Here is a 20,872-nt window from a genome sequence, read left to right on the forward strand (position 1 = left end):
AAATAGTTTAGGAATTTGAACAAAATGTAATAATTGGCAACTGGTCAACTACTGTACGTAATGCAAACTTAATAGAACAAAACAACGATTCCTCGTTTTACATATAATGTTGACTTACTGGGCGCAACAGTCTATAATGCTGGTTTCCAAATGTTGGGTTGTTCAGATGGGATTGTCGTGTTCTAGGAGTTAAAGATGTAATGAAAATTTGAATGACGAGTAAATGATCACATCGACTCAATTAACAAAAAAACAAAAACGACAATCTAGAAGCCAACTCGACAAACACGTGATGAGCATGATTTTGACGAGAGTCTAGAAAAGAACTGCGGTCACCTGACTTATGGAGATGCCCGATTCCGCCGGGAACTTGTACGTCGACGCTTTGGACACCGTCAGCGAGGACGGGATGCTGGGAATGTTCAAGCTTTTCTTGAGAGGAGTCTGTCCCATGGGGGTGCTGATGATCTCGGCCTCGATGTGCCGTCCCAGCTGCTTGGTCGAGTGTTGCTTCTGCTTGTCGGCGAGTTTCTCCTGCAGCGTCTTGCCGGAACTCGACTGGTTGAGCGTCATGAATGACGACGTGGTGATCAACGGTATGGCGCTCTGCAGCACCGGCGTTATGGAGATGTTGGGGCGCTCCTTCATCAGAATGTTCGTCGCTTTGTCCAACACTTTGTGGTGCATGCTGGAGTGCGCCTTCGAGATCATGGGCTCCTGAAACAACGACGCTTGTATTCAAGCTAGGTGGCGCTGCCGTCACTCACCTTGAAAATCTGCGAACTTGGGGTCGTCTTGGTGGGGGCCACGCCGGGTTTGTTTATTTTGGCGATGTCGGCAGTGGAATAGTTGACTCCTCCGCTGTAGATGTTCTTGAAACCGCTGGCGGTGTACACAGATTTCGTCTTGGTCACCGAGGTTTGACTCATCGAAGTCACCGAATGCGTGATCGGGCTGTCCGTCTTGGCAGGGTACGACTTAGGTTTGTTGCCTAGATTGATCGGCGCCTGGTGACTAGCCAACGGATGCGGCAGGTTCATGCCATAAAGACTGGTCGGAACGGTCGTCTTGACTTTCGTGATGGTGGTGGCTTGCGCCGCCGAAGTGATAGTTTGCGGCAAATTTTTCTTGTAGTTCGCCGCCTTGGCCGTCTGTTCCAACCCGCTGTACGACTTGAGCGACTCCATCCCCAACCCCGTCGGTAAAATAGACAACTGCTCGCTCTTCTTCTTGTACGGCGCACCCTTGCTCGTCTCTCCGAGATGCGCCGCCCTGAACTGACTCGAGCCCATCTGCTTCATCATATTGGCACTGTTCAGCATCGAGCTCTGGCCCGACATGAACTGGTTGCTGAACTGACTCTGCGCCAGAGCGCTCGCGAACTGGTTCTGGCTGAAGTACTGACTCAACTGTGTCAGCTGCGAGAGACTCAAGCTCTGGCTGTACTGCTTGATCAACTCCTCCTGATAGTGCTTGAGGTAGTTGTAAGTGGCGTTTTGTTCGATCAGGGACTTCTGCCAGAAGGGATTGGCCGACACGTTCGGACTGCGCCCTCTGGATGTTCGCGCCTGGCCGGGAACCTTCGGCAGCGGGGGCCGGCCTCGCGGCCTCCCGACTCCCGGTCTTTTGAGGGGCGCCTGGCTGATGGGGTTGACGGTAGATGGAGCGGGCAACACCGGCGGCTGAAAAACAAACAGTAGTGCCAACATCAAACGCCGATTGGCTCTTATTACGTTTGTTATTCCGGGACCCCGCAGCAGCGCCGCTTGGGTCTGCATCTGGCGCTTCTGCTTCTCGACCAAGCGGTTCTGTTGGCAGAATTTCGTCGCCTGGTCCAGCACGTTCGCGTTCTCCGGGATCTGCTAAAAATTCAAACATGAATACGCGACATTTTAAACCAACCAAAAACTGACCTTTCCCTTCTTCATTTTCTTGTAAACCTCGGTCAACATCGACGCAAATGTGGATTCTTTGCTGGCCTCGTGCTTCTGTACTCTTTGGTACGACCGGAAAATGTCTTGCAAGAGCCTCTGAACAGCAGTGTCGTTCATGTTGGGGACATTTTGTATTTGCGATCTCAAACACTGCACGCACATGGCCATGGCCTGATCGGCAAATTGCAACCTTTCCGAGTCTTTTATGTAAATTCTGAAACGGCAAAATAATCCTGAATGAAAAACAACTAGTTACACAATTACTTGTCCGGATCTGGAGTTTTCCTGAACAGCATTGACAAATCTAGTAGCAGTTTGTTGTCGTTTGTTGCCCGTAAAATCTGCAAAAGAAGTGTTATGCAGCGACTCATGTGGGCCGACAAAGACCCAGGTCTGTCGATCTCGCTCGACGGGATTCGCCAGATTCCCTAAAAATTATCGCGAGATTAACCCAACGATTTGTTTAAAATAAAGAACAAACGTTAAAGAAATTGTGGTTCTTTCTGTCCGAAAAGAGTCCCGTGATCGTGTGCCCCCCTTTGCAGGTATATTCGCCCAGCAACAACTGCTTGCTCTTGTTCAGATCTTTCTTCGCTTTGTAATTGAAATACAAGTGCGCAAGTCGATAGAGAGCTTTATAGTTTTGTGGAAGGCGTATCACACATTGTTCCAGACCTAAAAGTTATATTATAATTTAAATAAAACACATTTTATCTCGAGTTCAAATATCTGTCATATGTCATCGACAACATAATAAAACTAAAGTTCCTATTCTCAAGGTCAGTATGTTCAGGACACTTCAAAGGACCTCAATTTGAGGGATTTGAAAGAATTTCAATTACCAATGATACACCGATCGACCATCGCCAGAATTTCTCCATTCGACATGTTCCCATTCGTGGTTTCCGAGGACGAAGACGTCGACGACGAACTGCTGTCGTCATCACTGTCCGAATCTGAACTACTGGATGAACTGCTTGAAGAGCTCGGAGAACTGCTCGACTCGTCGACTGACGTCTAAAATAATCTTTGTCACACTCTCCAATACCAACTTTACGAAACTAAATTACCCTAATGTCAGTCTCAGTTTCGCTTCCACTCTTCAATTTTTCGACCTTCACCTCTGCTTTCCCGTTCTCCACTTTCACATCTTCGATTTTGACCTCCACCACGTTCTTGCTTGTGACACTAGTGTCAGAATCGGGTTCCTGCTCTTCGGTCTTCTTCATAGTTTCTTCCATCATCTTGTCCAGGAACTCTTGGACGTCTTTTCCTATTGTCTTACTTTGAATCGGCGCTTCTTTGTTCTCTTCTTGAGCCGGAGGCTGAAATTTGGGTTGTTCCTCGTCCGAATCCGAGATCATAATTACGTCGCTCAACTCGTCGGCGTCCTTCTCGGTATCCACTTTCTTACTCGAATCCTTTTCAGTTTCGACTTTCTTATTCGAATCCTTCTCTGATTGCTCTTTCACGTTTTCGTCCACTTTACCCAACAGGTCGTCCAGGCAGCTTCTAACCTCCTTCATCACCTCCTCATGTTTTGTTTTATCTGGCGGTGGACCCGGAACTGCTTTACCGACATTTTCTTTGACGCCGTTGGTCAGAGGTGGCTGATTTGGCAAAACAACCTGCTTGACCATCGGTTTTTTTGGGAAAAATGATTTCTCCAAGTGCTCTTTAAAGGTGTTCCCGATCGAATTCTGTATTTCTTTGCCCTCGTGCAACTCCAAATACTTCAATATTGACGCGTTTACTCTATAGTGCAACTCTAACGCTTCCACTGCTAAATGTTGTGGGTTGTGATAATTAATCTTCTCCGGATACATTGCGTTGTTTTCGTGCAGTAATTTGCTCGCCTTAGATTCAACACAATCATTTCTTTTCCTCTCTCACCTGAACTCCACTTACCGTAACGTAATACCTCAAATACTCGTTGGGTTCTTGTTGTTTCTTCTCCGCAACTTTCCCCAAAATATAATATTGCAACCACCTCTCGTCCGCCTCACCCTCGTCAGGTTGGTACAACTGGATCGCCTTTTCAAAACTCCGTCCCGAACTCTCCAGATAATTATTTTTCTGATTTTCAAGATATTCAAATCTGGAAATATCCGATTAATGCACGAAGTACAGTCACCAGGTCTACCAACTTCTCCATGCTTAAAGTGTCAGACTCGGACTTCATAACCCTCGAACAGAAGGAGTGCACCATGTATTCGAACGACCCAAACTCTATCCACAGCATGATGTGGTCCTTCTCCAAGTCCAGAGCCTTCTTAAAACTGACCTGTGCGCACTTCGCCTTATCCAGAAACTCCATTTCGTTCTTGAGTCTTTTGCAATAGTTGAGTTTGTTTTCCAACTGGCTCAAGTAGCTCAAGCCGATGCAAGCCCACGAGTCGACCCGCGTCGGATTTATGCACAGGTCCATCATGAAATACTTCAGGCAGCGGTTGAACTCCCTCTGCTTGAAGTAGTAGTCGCCTATCAGGTAGTAGATGGCGCGCATTTTGTTGGAGAAGTTGATGGGTTCGGGGAGGTCGCTCGTTCTTCCGTGGATGAAGTCGGCAAGTTTGGCCATGTGCGGTTGTGGGTCCATCGACGGCGGCACCAGAGCCGTGATCCTCTGCAGCAGTTGCTCCAAGTCCGCCGATATGGAGACGTTCTTGTACGAGTTGAACTCGGGGAGGCAGTCGGGGCCGTAGAAGTCGTACAGTTGGAAGGCTCGCTCCCAGGTCAGTGAAAGAGGGTCGACGTTGTGGTCCGCCAGGTGGCGCGACACTTTGTTCTTCTTGCTGGGGTGTTGGTAGAGACAGAACAGGGCCTGCTCGATGTGGATGTCGATTTTTTCGCGGAGCGGCTCCAAGATCGGAGTGTCCAGGCGGTCGAGGATCGTGTCCAAGATAAAATGGAGTAGTTCTCCGTTCCCGGCCAGGCACCATCCCTTCGGACCTGACGAAAGCTGTGCAACTGCCTCGACACGTTACTCACGAACTCACCCAAAAACTCGTGAGCCGAGAAGAGTATCGCGACAGATGGGGGCAACTCGTCGTTCTGAGCGTCCGAAGTGTCACCAAAGTTCTCACTTTTATCGGTTTTTATATGGCTGACTCTTTTACTGGCCTGTTGGCGATGTTCCTCCCTTCAACTTCCATTACTACTTGCTACTTCACAACCCAGATACTCACCGTACTAAGATATAATGCAGCAATATCCACGGAGTTACGCACCCCGACGATGCCCTGGTCGAATTGTCGGAGTTTAATTTCTTGCAAACGATCTTCGCCAATGTTTCAACTAAACGCGCTCGTTTGTCCTCGTTTAAAGAATCAACTGTGCAAAATCACAATTACTACATTTTACAAAATAACATAATTAGAAACTTACCAACTCCTACAGTTTCCATTTTGATTATCTCTTGGAAAAACGCCAGACACTTTTCCACGACTTTCTCCCATTTATCGGAGTCCGTCGTGGGTTTCAAAAAGTGAGACAGCGCTTCGTACAGACATTCCTCCGTCCACACAAAACACTCGGTCAAGTCGGTGTACCACAAAGAGTGAAGCAGCATCGCCAACTGTGCTGGTCGCCCCATTTTACCTGAGGTCGGGTGATGCCCCGAACTATTAAACGTCAACTTCAAAATCTCGGCAACGTCTCTGTACTTTTCCGAGTTGAATAACTCCTCGATGCAGTTCAACGAAGTGATCCTTCAACACGATTAACACAATTGTCAATTCTGATTGGTTGCCTCAACACTCACATGTCTAAATGTTTGAATATTTTCGAAACTATCTCGTTCGTGAGAAGGCCGCACTTGAAGCAATTCGGCAGGCTCAGGAAATATTTCTCTTCTGTTTTTTTCTCCTCTTCTAGCATCACTTCTTGAATCTACAACACGACAATGTGATCATCTCTAAAAAATGTTGAAACACTTGCCAGTTCCAGAGCTCTGATCGCCAAGTCGTTGTTTCCTTCTTTCCTGAAAATGTGGGCTCTCAGCCAGTACACTCTAAGAAAAATCGCAGGAAATTCGTCTTGCCACTCCTCCTTCCATCCGCTAATCACTTGCAAAAATGCGAGAGAAGTCACGTGGATTATTCTACTCTCGGTCCTGCAACTGCTCGGTAAAACGTATTTTACTTATTATTTTCTTTTACTCACTTGGGACAACTAAAATTTAGCAGCTCGCCGTAAAGCAAAGTAGCCAAAGCGTCGTCTCTAACCTCTGTAAAGGGCGATTCGTTGGAAAACACTTGGGGGTGGTCGAAGTGTTCTCGGTACATGACGTAGGCCTCGATGTACATCTGAACTAGTTCTTTTGGCCACTTCACGTGCCACAATTTGGACAAAGATATAACAAAATCTTTTATTAGCACTATGGCGTCGCAGTATTCACGTGGTTGGTTCCACAAAGCCTGTACGTCTTCTTTTTCACGCTCGGTACCAAAGTAGTCCTCGCTACGGATTGCAAACGTTAAAATATGAGACTGAGTACATTCAAAACAGCCGCCGAAACTAAGATCGCTGATTGGGCGATGCCCCACCCCGAATACTCCGATTAGTCCGCTTTGGCGTGACATTTAAAATTACACTTGCAAACAAATACTAGCACTATGACGTCGTAGTATTTACGTGGTTGGTTCCACAAATTGTGTACGTCTTCTTTTTCACGCTCGATACCAAAATATTCCTCGCTACGGATTGCAAACGTTAAAATATAAGATTGAGTAAATTCAAAACAGACGCCGAAACTAAGATCGCTGATTGGGCGATGCCCCACCCCGAATACTCCGATTGGTTCGTTTCGGCGGGACATTTAAAATTACACTTGCAACAAATTTTAACTTACAAGCTAATGGATTTTGGCGAATGAATGGGCGAGAGAATGTTGACGTGCTGATTGTCCACATACATATTGTAGATGTCTATCGTATTCATCGAATCTTCAAACTGATTGTACTTTTCTTCACCGATTTTGTTTCTTCTGCAACACACTTAAAGTTTATAACACAACTCCTGGGACCGCGACGGAAGTCTTACAACAAATTTTTAGGAATTATTCTGTTCAGTGCGTCTTCCACTGTGAAATCCTTGTCGGGCTTCCCCTTTTTCGCCGACTTTCTCTTACTATGCCACCCCCAAATTTGCAAATCAGACAACAAATCCCTTTTACGTTTGTTACTTTTACTCAGTGCTCTGTTTTTATCGGTTTTGCTATCATTGTTCTCGTCTTGGTCGTCTCCATCCTGTTCCATTGCTTGTTCCTTTATTAAAACAAATTACTACAAAAACTGAACACAACTGAAATTCTACCTCATCGTTGTCCGTTTGAATTGGAGTATTCTCTTGACCTTCGTTATTCGTTTCACTGTTCTGCGACTGTCGCCTTTCCACAACAGCCTCCACTTCCATTTTTTCCTTCTCTTCTTCCACTTCAGGTTCGACGATCTTTTCAGGAATGACTTCTTCAACTGGCTTCTCTGCCGGCACTTCAAATCTGGGAGGCTCCTCCATAACGACGTCCTCGTTATTCTGACTCATACACTTGGTGATATCAACCAATGTAAAATGACTCTGAATGGAACGTTTTCGTTAAAAAAAAATAACAAAAAAAATGGTTGAAATTTGTACCATGTGATTGTCAGTGATGTACTGATGAAGTTCTCTTACTACTTTAGCCAAAGACACCCATGTGTAATCATCAAGTGCTTTAGGTAAAGGGATTGTCTCTAGTGGCTTAGGTCCTACCGCCTTTTCCGCTTCCGTAATTTTGTCACACAGAATCTGTTCTTTTGCCAAGATTATTTTTTCGTCTTCTTCGTCTATACTCACATCAAGTGGGGGCTCCCAAATGCTGCCAAACGACGATGTAATATTGAAAAAATTTAAAACAAAATACTCACTAGTCAGGATTCAGTTTTTGATAATAAACAATAGTTGCAGGATTATTTCTGTAAATGTCTTTTCTCAACACTAGGCCTTTTACGTAATTTGCATCAAGAGAGAGAGCTTTACCTATGTATAAGAGACACGCTATTGTATCTTTCATTGCGTATAAAAGTGAAATTAATTGATCTAAACATGGCCAGTGAGATTCACTGCACTCAAGACCCTGTAAATTAATGTTAGTCACGGTTTTTTTTTTTTGAAAAATTACCTTAGAAAGAGCGTAAGCAGCTTGACGAAATCTGTTTTGTTTAATAGCTAACTTGCCAATTTTGTGCCACAGTGTCACATCTGTGGCATCCAGTTCAGATGCCTGAAATCCGTTTTATTAACATCAATTGTCAGAAATATTGTTCAAAATATTCTTAATTAATTTTTCAAATAATTTTGAAGTCACAAAACCAAAAAAATTACAAAAAAGGTTTCATTTTTTTAATTACATACATAATAATTATTTATCAATTAACAGAATGTAAAGTTTCATGCTTCAATTTGTCCCAGAAGTAGAAAACAATTTAATTTTGTTTAAATAAAAATAAATTACTTACATTTAAATAATTATCAAGAGCGTTATCTGGTTGTCCCTTTTTGATGTAAATATTCCCGATGTTTACGTAGCAAGAATATTTGAGCGTTGACATTGAAGAAGGAAGACCCCCGTGGTTTTCTAACTGGGGTATGTTATCATTTAAAAGATTGAGAAGAATTTCTTCTGCTTCTGCATATTTCTCCAATGATTGCAAACGTAAAGCGTTGTTGTACTCTTCCAAAGCGATCTCCTCTTGGGCTTCCCTTCTAATTACCGGGACGTCTTCGTCCGAGGAAGACTCCCGGTTTAGGGCACGGATTTTCAACATTTTGACTACAAGTGATTTTACTGTCTTTCTTCACAGCAGTTTTTAAGGTAAAACACCCCGATTTTCAAGGGTAAACTGAAAAAAAAATCATTAAAACACCCTCGATTTTCAAGGATAAACTGAAAAGCGTTACCCCTTCAGGACACAACTACTTTCAACAAATTTTAAGAATTCATACATATGTTTATGTGCTACTTCTGGAGCTAATTTTGAGAGTATAATATCATTAATTTTTAGATGTAGTTCAAGTTCTTCGTTTTCTGTTAGATCAAATTTAGTTTCTTCGCCGTTTACTTGACAACAAAGATAAGGTTTACCGTTCTCTTTTAAAATTAAAGTTATTTTGTTATCCATTTATATTGAAAATTATTTAAGTTTATTTAGTAAAATCATAATTTTATCTATAATGCTACATTTAATTCCAAAAATAGATAAATCAAATTTATACGATTTTGTCGTTTGCAAAAATTAATGATACTCGTAGTAATTATTGTCTTTAAAGAAATAAATTTTTCCATTAATATATCTAAAAGCTTTGTCAACATTAGAAGGAATACTAGAAAACAATTCAACTATCATACCATGTTTCTTAGATCCAAACAGACATTCATCAAATTCTATAAACATTGTGTTGTCATAAAATATATAAGTTTGACCAGAATAAGTACTAAATATTGCATTAATTTTCTTTCCACTAGGAACACCCAAACTTATGATAGATCTTCCATTATAACCGTTTTTAACAATGAAACTAGGAAAATCAATAATATAATATAAGTTGTTTGTTGTTAACAAAATAGTTCCATCTGGTCTCTGATAAATATGTGATATTTCTTGAAAATTATCTGGTAAAAAAGTTTAATAATCTGTAATTAATTTTGGTTTATTATCATAGCTCATGTCTTTTAAATTAACAATCCAGACATATTTCTTGTAGAAAATATATAATTTATGATTTGCTATTAAAAATGTGTTAATAGTTTCACTTAAGCTGCATAAATCAGGTAATGAATCAGTCTTTCTAGGAGTCAAAGTAATAGGTTTTTTAGTTGTGGTAGATGTAGTAGTTGTGGTAGTTGTAGTTGGTATTGATTCATATTTTGACCGTTCAGGTATTCCATATAAATATTGAATTGCCCAAATATCATCTTGCGTTAATTTATCACTATCTCTTTTATAATAAGCATACATAATTGCTTTATCATTGGCAGAATGTTCAATACCTAAAGTATGTCCAATCTCATGCAATAATACCGTATAAAAATTTGTTTGTCCGTCAGGGGTATTACCTAGTTCTCCAAAATACCAGTTTTCTGATTTATCAAAATGAATTCCTCGACATTCATCATTATTTGGAAAGAATCCATGTGCTAAAATATTACCTTTCCCATCGAAACTGTTAGAACATACTCCTTTTTGACACCGGGAATTATGATTATGTTGAAACGGCATATTAGCAAATGAAATAAGTATATCCGGTTTAATACTATTAAACTCAAATTTTAAATTTGAAACAGATTCCCATTGATCAAAGGCTTTTTGTGCTAATTGTTTCATTTCGTTTGTTGCCAACGAAAAATACCATTTAAGATTTGTTTTAGACCATTTGTTAGTGTGAACTCTATAAGCTGTTGGATTATCTCTAACACCACATCTAGGAGTATTAATCAAAACAAGTGTTTCTTGATTTAATGTTCCATCAGCAGGTAAATTATAGAATTCTTGAAACTTTATTAATGCCTCACTGGTTTCAGCTATTAATGGTCCATTACTATCTAGTCGCAGACCTGAGTCTGCTTCAGCTGACGCTAAATATCCAAATTTTTCTAAATAATTATTAATATTAACATCGCCTTCGGTTCTGGGCTGGCCGTGCCAGTCATCATCTGAACTTTTTACAGTAGTGAGAAATAAGAAAAGAATAATATATCTCATTTATTATAGTAAATATCTTAAAAAAATAATTATTTTATTTAATACTATTTATTTATTTATCTGAAACATCTGAACATCTATATACGGCTGACGACCTTCAGGCGTATATAGATATATATTCGACTTCAACCCAAGATAAATGTAACTGCATATTTCCCTCTAAAATAAAGATTAATCCTCGCTCATCAGAACTTTGTTCGAATTTACTTATACCAATAATATCATAGCGTTTATTAATATGTAAATCAAATAATTTTATTTCTTTTAGTTCTGTTATCGACTTCATTTATTAGAGTAAATATCAAATCAAATCTTATTTAATTATTTACTATGTGAAACACTTCATGAGTCGAAGACGAATTTAATTTCCGTTTAAGTGGACTTTTTCTAGGTATTTCTCTCTGGGGAAATAATTAAAATTACTGACAAATTCTTCTTCGCGTAAATTTATTTCTTTTTCATTTATTTTATCAGCCTTATATAAATGCAATAACTGTCTATAAAATTTATAAATTAACTTATATTCTTCAATTCTTTCTGATATTTTTAACCTCTTATCTAAGATTTCTATTACCCCTGCGCCAAGAGATAAACAAACTAGTGGAGGTAGTGCTAACGATGATAATCCCGATGCACTAAATAACTAATGCACTAAATATTGAAATAGTAGTTTTCTCATTTAAACGACACGGTATCTGTTTGAAAGAATATAATATATCATAAAAATCTTTGCCTCTGTTGACATTAATTATCACATATATACAGTAATGACCACATAAAACAGAAGAATTCATTTGTAGCTGCGTGCTATTCCACGCAATATTTTTTCCACTACTTAGTAAATATTTTTTAATTTTTTCTGGTGGAGATATTCCAAAACTGTCAAAATATAAAATATTTCTTAAATATGGTTTGTTTATGTAACATACCCAGTGTGAGCCATAACAATTAGAGGGTTGAAAATTAATTATACCTGATTCATCTTTTCTAATTTTTTTTGGTAACATGTCAATTGCAAAAACACCTCGAAAATTTCGTGTAGCTTCCTGAGGCAAACCCGAATTTTTCATAATATTAGATATTTCTATATTACTTAACCCCTTTTTCCTATCAATTTTATTCCTTGTCCATATGTCTTTGTCTTCTTTTTTTTATACCATCTCCAAAGGCTTTTTGTGCTAATTTAGTACCAGCATAACCAGCAGCACCTAACCCCAATGCTTTGGCTACAGCTAACGCTGCAGGAATTAAAGCAGGTAAAAATCCACCTATCTGTGTTGGAGAAAATTTGATATTACAATATTTTTTCTTCTCTTTTTTACACTTTTTAATTTCATCAATCTGATTTTCTCTTAATTTAATAGTATTATTAGGTCTTTCTGTTAAATCGAATCTTATATTACAATCTATTCTTTTTTCTTTACAACTTTGGAGTTTCTTTATTTGATTGGGTGATAAATATACTTTATAATCATTCATTTATTTAATTAAATAAAACCTCGTTTACTTCATTTCCAAATAAATCTTTTCATCTATGATATTCATATTTGCAATTCTTTGAGATTCAACTACGGCATACATATAGTAATTAACATTTTGATAATCTTTTAATGTCCAATTAACTTCTAGTTCAGATGATTTTGTTTTACTAAATAAATTTTCATCATTTTCTTTTGTTACGTCAAAAGCAACAACTAAATAGAGGTTACAAAAATCTTTATAGCTAACGCACGTACCTTCATCCAAATCTTTTTTATAATTACAAGAGAGGAAAGCGGCATACAAGCGTTGTAAATCCTCATTATTCACCTGATATTCATAAGTAGGATGTTGGGTACCGTTGATTTTAATATTTATTCTTTCTAAATTCATATTATCAAAAATCATCATTGACTTGGTAAAATTATCGTTTCGTTCAGCTTTAGAAAAAACTATAAAAACTCTAGATATTTTATTTTGATTATTTACAACGCGCCAGTTTCCACTTCCAGAAGACCACAAATTACTACGGTAAGTTAAGTGCATTCCGTCCACAAAGAAAGTTAGATTTGCTAACTAATAATGAAGTTAATATTTTTTCCGTTTCTAATGAGGGTTTTACTATTGGGATCCACAAACTAATATCAGATATTTCATAATCATAATTTCCATCAACTTTAGCGTGTAATATATTTTTCACTCTATTTTTACGTAATTCAATGCGAATTTTTCCATTCAAAACTTTGTTACTGTCTCGTACAAACCGGAAAATTTTAGATAAGGGAATAAATTTTGTAATAGTTTTTTCATCTTTTGTTAACAACCATCTCTCTAAATATCCTTTATTGAATGCAGAATTATTTGTGATTTTTGAAATAATAGTTTTTATATCAACGTCTAAATCTTTAAATTTTACCGATTTATCTTGCGCCTCATATTTGTATTGAGACGTATCTGCTGAATCTGCTGTGTCTGGATACCAACACAATTGTGATGCTGAAGTATCAGAAACATCTCCAGAAAATTCAATCAGATTTGAAATTAACGTAGCAACGCCCACATAATTTGTTTCTTCTATTAATGCCTCTTCATAGAATAGCCTCACATAGTCAAAATCATTTATCCCATTATTTGATATAGTTGCATAATTATTTGGATTGTTTTTAATTTTAGATTTGACAAAAATATAAGCACCTGATAAATGTTTCCATCCGCTTATGTTAGTTTCCAGCGTATACTGTTCAAGTTCTTTCACATTGATATTACTTTCTCTTATTTCATTGTAAGTATAACTTTTTGTTGATTCATCGATTACAGGCATTTCATCAATACGCCATAAATTGTCCACAACGCTTTCCATTTATTTAAATAAAAAGAAGTCTGATGAAATCAGCCCCAGAGCCAAAGGCGAAGTCTTTTAAGAAACTTAAGCATTCAGCAGATTTTTAATAATCTCCTTTGATTTTTTAGTTAATCGATTCGCCCTGCCTGTCTTAGCCTTTTTCAATCCGTCGCCTCGTAAATGTTCATTCATCGATTTTTCTTTCATTTTGTTTAGAATTGGATTTATAATTTCTTCTTTATAAGTAGAAAACGGCGGCGATTTTACGTATGTAGACGCTATATTTTTAATCCCTGAAGTCACACCTTGAATGATATCCTCTTTATTATTTTTCCAAAAAGGTTTTAATATATCACGATATAAAAAGCCTAATGCAGGTATAGCAAATTTTTTTATAGATTGAAAAATATTTCCACCTCTAATATCTCTATGATATTTAAGACCAAACCCATATTGTTTCGGAAATAATTGTTTTCTATGAACGACAAGTGCCATTTATTCTACAAGAAAGACTTACTGAATATCTAGAACAAAATTTAAGTACTCTCCATTAAAATTTATCAATTGATTTAGCTGATTTGTAACGGAAATGCGAATATTAAATATATAATCCGTACGATTAATTGGTAAATATTTCGGATGCGTCGGTTCAATATTAATTAAAGATCTAGGCGAAATATTTGGGGTAAAAGCGTATATAACATCACTTTTGAGATTATTTTGATAACTAGATGAAACTAGGGAGCAGTGAATCAAGATTTGATCAATATCTTTGGTGATATTTCCAATTTTTGTTGCATAGTTTATTCCTGATTTATATATTTTTTTATCAAATCCTAAAAGTTCATATATCTTGCCGTGGGAAAAGTCAATTTCATAATCTATGTCACGTATAATTAGCATAAAACGATTAGTTGCATAATTTACATCAAAATAAAACGGGGGTGTTTCAAACGTTCCAAAATATTCTTGGATATAATTATTTAATTCATTTTCATCGTACAAACCGTTTGGTAACTTTAATATTTTCCACTCCTATTCATTTCTATCGTCTTCTTTCTTGATTTCGTTATTTTTGAGTTCGGCCTGCGGAGCCGTAGTCCCTTTCAGGGACGCTGCGAAGTCGTTTTTACCAGACTTGTATTCGCTTCGCTCATGAGGGCTTCGCCTGAATTTTATTTCGTTATTTTTATACTCTTCAGTAATGTTATCCCAACTATACCAGAGACTTGCTGTTTTTAAAGCAATTTCACCTTTTAATCCAGATAAATTAATAGGACTTTCAGAATAACTTATTTCAAAATCATTTTCTTTAGATCTAATGTGTATTAGGCTCATTTATTCAGTTTAAAAAAAGCAAGCGTCCACAAAGTGGACTAGTGCTCCGCATGTAGCGTCGAAAATATCTTTTTGTGATCTGATTTTTTTATGAGTTTCAGGTTTAACAATTTATCAAGTATTTCCACGCATTCATTGTATACATCAGTTGAATCATTTCCGGCATTTTTTGACGCAATTAATAGATTAAGACGTTCTACCATTTCATTCGGATCTGAAACAATACCGCTTCCTTTTTCATAGAAAGGAATTTTTCGAATATCTTCTAAAACACTTTTATATTTTTTCAACTGTGAATACACATATTGTAAATTATCAATTTTTTCTTGTTCTTGTGATTTCTTAGCGTTTGTAAGGTGCGCATTTAATGATTTCAATTTAGTTGATATTTCGGGTATCGTTGTATCAATTTTTGCATTTCGACTTCTAATGTCTAACGATAATAAATGTGAAGGTTTTTCAAATTTAAATTGTTTTTCAATAATATCAAAATTTAAATCTTTATTCGGATCTAAACTTATTGAGGCAGGCGATTTTGGAAAAGATAATAAATTCGCTGCGCTCATGAGGACTTTGTCCGAATTATCTGATTCGCTTACATCATCGCCTTCAGCATTCGCCTTTGGCTCTGGGCTGATTTCATCAGCATTCTTTGGAACATTTTTGTCTTCGAGTTTGGGCAGGTCTTGTTCCTCAATTGCTAAAACATTTTTTGGATTCGCTTCGCTCATAAGAATTTGTTGTGTAAATTCAGTAATGTTATCAAGCTTGTCAGTTATAGGTTTCTGTAATTTTTTTATTTCTTCCTTCGTTAAATGTTCTTTAAATTGTTTTAAATGGATCCTGTTTTTTATTATTTCATGATTTTTTAAAATGGCGTCAATTATTTCAGTTTTACTAGCCGTGTTAGTCATTTATATACTATGAAACACCGAAGTCTGATCCAGTCGCCATCTAGGATCATTTGGATCAATTATTTGTAGAATCCTGTCTGCGAAGGTTTGCGACTAAACGTAAGGCCCTTCAAAATTTTTTTGAATTTTTGGATTCGTTTTGAATTTTTGTATTCGTTTTGAATTTTTTATTTTACAACTTGATTTTTATTTTAGATTTAATTAATTAATAATTCATGTGAAACACTTCATGAGTTGAACAAGAGAGAATAATTTGCCCGCTATCAGGATTCGAACACGCAGCGAAAGTGTGCACATGTTGAGAGCTCGACGCCTTAACTTCTGCGCTAATGCGGTTTAGCGATAAGCGTACACAAAGCCGACTAGTACAGTGCGATGCGGTTTGCGTTATTTACGGTATTTGTGTTAAATAAATGAATACATCCTTGCCTATTCATTTTATTAAAGCCGATGAAAAAGTACATTACAACATTAATGAATTAGCGCCAAAATGGCCTTTTATATTAATAATTATAGGACGAAGCGGTTCTGGTAAAACAAATACTGTTGTCAATCTTTTAAAATATTTATTTTTTGATACTTTTTATTTGTATGCAAAAGATTTAGAAGAACCTTATTATCAGTTATTACAAAATGTGTTTGATGATGAAAAAATTCGGCCTAAAGAACCTCATGAAAAACCGATAATTGAATCGTACTTCTCATCAGCTATAGAAGACATAGTCGATGTAGACGAACTGGATAGAGATAAACAAAACTTGATTGTTGTTGATGATTTCGTAACGGAAAAAGATCAAAAGAAATTGATAGATTTAGCTATACGCGGAAGAAAAATGAATGCTTCAATGATTTATATAACGCAGGATTGGTATAGAGTGCCAAAATCAATTCGTTTACAATGTAATTATCTTTCAATATTTCCATCGTGTGATGGTAATGATATAAGCTTAATATTTAGAGAAAAGGGGTTGGATAAGAAACTCAGGAAATATTATGAAAAGAACATTAAAAATTTTGAATGCTTAACTATTGATTTCAAAACTCCTGAAATGAAATATAGAAAGAATTTTACACCCATAAATGACTGGCAGAGCCAATCCGAAGTCAAAGACGATGACATCTGAATACGAATACGAAAAAAGGTGGAAAATCAACAAGAGGACCACCTGGTATAGGATTTAATCTAACAGAAAATGGCGATTATGATATCGCAGGACACAAATTAGTTAATGTAAAACAACCAGAAAATCCTGGTGATGCTGTTAATTTACAATATTTAGCGTCAGCGAACGATAATATGATTAAAAAAGATGATTCAGAAAGCGTTTTAAAAATTGTTAAGCCGGAACTCAGTAATATGATTAGAAAAGATGATTCGGAAACCGTTTTAAAAATTGTTAAACCTGAACTCAGTAACATGATTAAAAAAGATGATTCAGAAACCGTTTTAAAAATTGTTAAACCTGAACTCAGTAATATGATCAAAAAAGATTCGGTGAATCTAACTGCTACAAAAAGATATATTGATATTGGTAATAGAAGATTAGTTAAAACTGCTGATGCAATTGATAAGTATGATGTTGTCAATAAAGGACAACTAGATATTTACGGAGAAAGGTTAATTAAGTTGGAAACTGAATTCATGAAAGAAACTCATTATTCATTTTTACAATTTGTAGGAAAAATTAATTTTGAAAAGGGAACTCATGATCAAAGGATTATAACTATGCTTAAGTTTACTTTTGATGGAGAATATTATCTTAGTATACCGATAAATATGGAAGTTATAAAATTCCGTTCAACAGCTGATCTGAAAGATTTAGAAATTACTAATAACGAAATGAAAAAATTTGATCTTTCGAAGCCCTTTTCTATTAAAGAAACTGATTTATTGCTTTTTATGATAAAAAAAGAAAAGGTAAACACAGATGAAAATCTAGGTGGTTATAACCATAATAAACCTTATCGATTAAGAACTCCAATCAGATTTTATATGTTAGTCAAGTTTTCTTTATAATTATTTACAAAAGTAAATCTAGTAATCAATTTAAAATAAAAATGGTATCTCTACTGTTTGTTGTACAGTAAATGGATTATTGTAAAATATGCAAAACCAAAACTAAATCCACTGGAGAACCAGAATTTATTGTAAAATATAAACGCTGGAGAAGAATATCAACTTGCAAAATTTGTCAATCAGTAAAAAATAATATTTCTAAATCACCTAAAGATATTTTAATTTTTGAATTATTTAAACCCGCTAGGAAAAAATACCCAACACGTCGCTTTCAACACAGAGGTATTGATGATACTTGGCAAATAGATATTTATGTTTTTTATAGACCAAAAGGAAAAGCAGAAGATCCAAGCTATTCTTTAAGAACAAAGACAGAGTCGAAGACGAAGCCGAATGATTTTAATAAATTTAAAAAGATCAATAAGGGATTTATCTATATTCTAGTCGCTGAAGACACCTTTTCTAAATTTGTATGGGTAGAACCTTTAAAAACTAAATCAGGATTAGAAGTAGCTAACGCGTTTTTAAAAATCATACAACAAGCGATTAAAGATAAACACAATCCACCGAAAAATTTACATGCTGATAGAGGAAAAGAGTTTTATAATAAAGATATGAGAATCGTTTTAAATAAGTACAATATCAATCTTTATATTACTGGAACAAAAAATAAAGCTTTCTTTGTTGAGAGGTTCAACCGTACTTTAGGAAATAAATTCAAGCCAATATTGTATGACAGTTTTAATTGGCTTTCGTTACTTCCAAAAATTATAAAATCTTATAACAATTCTTACCATACTACGATTAAAATGAAACCAAAAGATGTTAATAAAGAAAATGAAAGGCAGTTATTAGAAACCGTATATATGATTACATTAACAAATAAAAAACCAAAATTTGAAGTTGGTGATAGAATTAGATTGTCTAATATGGTTGATATTTTTCGTAACAAATTAAAAACGAACTGGACTGAAGAAATATTCACAGTTGTAGAAAAACGCGTATATAATGTTTGGATTTATTTTGTTTCTGATCTTAATGGCGAAAAAATTAAAGAGAGCATATACGAAGAAGATATGCAATTAACATTATTATAAGAATTATTGAAATAATACAAATAAAAATAAATATAATTTTTTTCTTTTCTTTTTTTAATTCCACAATCTTTAAGTTTGCCTTGATTAATAAATTCGCTGTGTTCATGGACGTATTCATTTATTAACTAGAGAAAGAGTATTTGCTAATCGTCTTTTTGCTCGTTCTTTATTGTTATATCTAATAACAGGATTTTTGTTCAGTAACGCGTTTATTTTTTCTTCATCATAAATATTTACCTCTTTTAATTCTTGTTCCAACACATTAATTTTATTATCTTTGTACTCAATTTCTTCGTCCATTTTTTCTATTGTTTCAACCGCAGCATTTCCTAATTCTTTTAAAATTCTATTTTCCATATACAGCTGATTAGATGCTTTAACTTTATTACCAACAGATAAACTATTAAACTCAATACAGTCTTTTTTTATTCTATTTTGAATAATTTTTATCTGATTTTTATCTGCAACATCAATTAGTGCCATTATTTATTAGACAGGAAATTCATAGTTTTATCAAAAATTTTATCAAATTCTTCTTCATCTTTTATACTCCCAGCGGCATGCTGAGCACTAGTCCCTTTCAGGGACGCTTTGTAATCTGATTGAGATGTGTTTGCTTTGTGTTTAGATTTAATTTGTTTTTGTTTTTTGTTATATTGTTCTATGTTGTTTGATTTTGTGTTGTGTTTAATTATTGTTTCACCAGTGAGAAATTTTATTTGATTCCTAATTGTGTTTTCACCAATTTTATTCTGTTTAGCAAACTCTTTTAAGGTAATATTTTTAGAAGTAGGATCTCCTTTTTGTGCTAAAAAATTTAATGCTAATTGTCTTGATCGCATATTATTTAAATTCTTAACTGATGGAATACTGGACTCTGTTAACGTATAATCTTTTTTAATTATTGTATTTTTTGTTCGACACTGTCAGAATTTGAGAATTTTCTCCTATGTGAACGGATTTTGAGAAATGTCACAACTTGTCAAAACGAAACGTCAAGCTAATTTTAAAGGTTTTAAGCGATTTGGAGTCTTTAAGGGGCTCGTCGAACAAAAAAACGTTGTATTCAACTCGTTCGTGTGTAAATTGGGCCTTTTTTGGCACTGGTGGGCCTTTAAAACGCTCGTTTCACTCGCGTTTTAAAATGGCCCACGCGTGCCAAAAAAGGCCCAATTTACACACAAACTCGTCAAATAAACTACTATTATCTTTTGTTTAGCCGACTGTTCCCTTTTAGTATTATGAGCCATTTATTATGAAATAATATCTTTCTAATAAATGGAGAATAAAGACTGGCAATGCCAGCCCAGAGGCAAGGCCGAAGATTGTCAGATTGATCATGAACAAACATCTGAGAATAATGAGTCGTTATTAAGAAAATGTTCCATTTGTAAAACCATAAAATCTCATTCAAATTTTGTTAAAAGTAAAAATCAAAAATGTGGAATCGGATACATTTGTTATGACTCTAAAAAAAGACAAAATGATAAATTTACTTGTAATATATGTTTTATGGATGTCCCGATACGATATAAAAAAAGACATTTCAACAAAATATGGCATGAAAAATTAGAAAAATATATTAACGAATTAAAAGAACAATCACATCCATAAATGTTTTTGAATAATTTTTTCTCTAATAAATGGAGCTCTCAAAAGATCAGCTTCGTAAAATGACCTTTGAGGAAATTATAAAACTTACTAATGGTGTGGATTGTGCTAAATAAACTAAGTTTAAAAAGAATAAAAACTGTCGCAAAAAAAATCGGGGTAAAAAACTATTCGCAATATAACTCAAAGACTAAGTTAGATCTTATAAAATTAATTCTAAAAGAAGAGCTCATCAATGCAGGCGCTTGGTTTAATAAATTAAATAGACTCAATATTAAAAAATTAAAATCAATTGCTGAAAAACTAGGTCTAAAGATAAAGCAAAATAGTAAAAAGACAGATCTAGTGAATCAAATTTCAGATAATGCCCTCATGAGCGAAGCGAATTTAAATACTGTTCTT

At 35.7% G+C, this 20,872-nt stretch overlaps 1 protein-coding gene across 5 annotated transcripts in view; it reads right to left on the bottom strand.

Moving 5' to 3' along the window:
• Window positions 1–20,872, bottom strand: part of LOC138141632 (calcineurin-binding protein cabin-1-like) — a 35,351-nt gene that overhangs the window by 1,039 nt on the left and 13,440 nt on the right. For 2 of the 5 annotated variants that reach the window (XM_069062357.1, XM_069062356.1), the window contains exons 2-24: window positions 8,429–8,742; window positions 8,092–8,193; window positions 7,838–8,046; window positions 7,566–7,788; window positions 7,248–7,508; window positions 6,975–7,198; window positions 6,784–6,918; window positions 6,096–6,392; window positions 5,871–6,045; window positions 5,695–5,822; window positions 5,319–5,641; window positions 5,120–5,264; window positions 4,931–5,073; window positions 4,082–4,883; window positions 3,843–4,032; window positions 3,005–3,790; window positions 2,777–2,951; window positions 2,416–2,609; window positions 2,199–2,362; window positions 1,914–2,148; window positions 1,734–1,862; window positions 768–1,682; window positions 337–717 (exon numbers count right to left, since the gene is read on the bottom strand). In XM_069062357.1, the coding sequence (XP_068918458.1) occupies window positions 337–717; window positions 768–1,682; window positions 1,734–1,862; window positions 1,914–2,148; window positions 2,199–2,362; window positions 2,416–2,609; window positions 2,777–2,951; window positions 3,005–3,790; window positions 3,843–4,032; window positions 4,082–4,883; window positions 4,931–5,073; window positions 5,120–5,264; window positions 5,319–5,641; window positions 5,695–5,822; window positions 5,871–6,045; window positions 6,096–6,392; window positions 6,784–6,918; window positions 6,975–7,198; window positions 7,248–7,508; window positions 7,566–7,788; window positions 7,838–8,046; window positions 8,092–8,193; window positions 8,429–8,737 (6,645 nt within the window). In that variant the 5' untranslated portion in view covers window positions 8,738–8,742. Of the gene's footprint in view, window positions 1–118; window positions 183–336; window positions 718–767; window positions 1,683–1,733; window positions 1,863–1,913; window positions 2,149–2,198; window positions 2,363–2,415; window positions 2,610–2,776; window positions 2,952–3,004; window positions 3,791–3,842; window positions 4,033–4,081; window positions 4,884–4,930; window positions 5,074–5,119; window positions 5,265–5,318; window positions 5,642–5,694; window positions 5,823–5,870; window positions 6,046–6,095; window positions 6,393–6,783; window positions 6,919–6,974; window positions 7,199–7,247; window positions 7,509–7,565; window positions 7,789–7,837; window positions 8,047–8,091; window positions 8,194–8,428; window positions 8,813–20,872 lie in introns of all 5 variants that reach the window. The other 3 variants (XM_069062359.1, XM_069062358.1, XM_069062355.1) reach the window with 3 other exon arrangements.

The sequence above is a fragment of the Tenebrio molitor genome, chromosome 1 (assembly GCF_963966145.1).
Source record: "Tenebrio molitor chromosome 1, icTenMoli1.1, whole genome shotgun sequence".
NCBI classification, from domain to species: domain Eukaryota; kingdom Metazoa; phylum Arthropoda; class Insecta; order Coleoptera; family Tenebrionidae; genus Tenebrio; species Tenebrio molitor.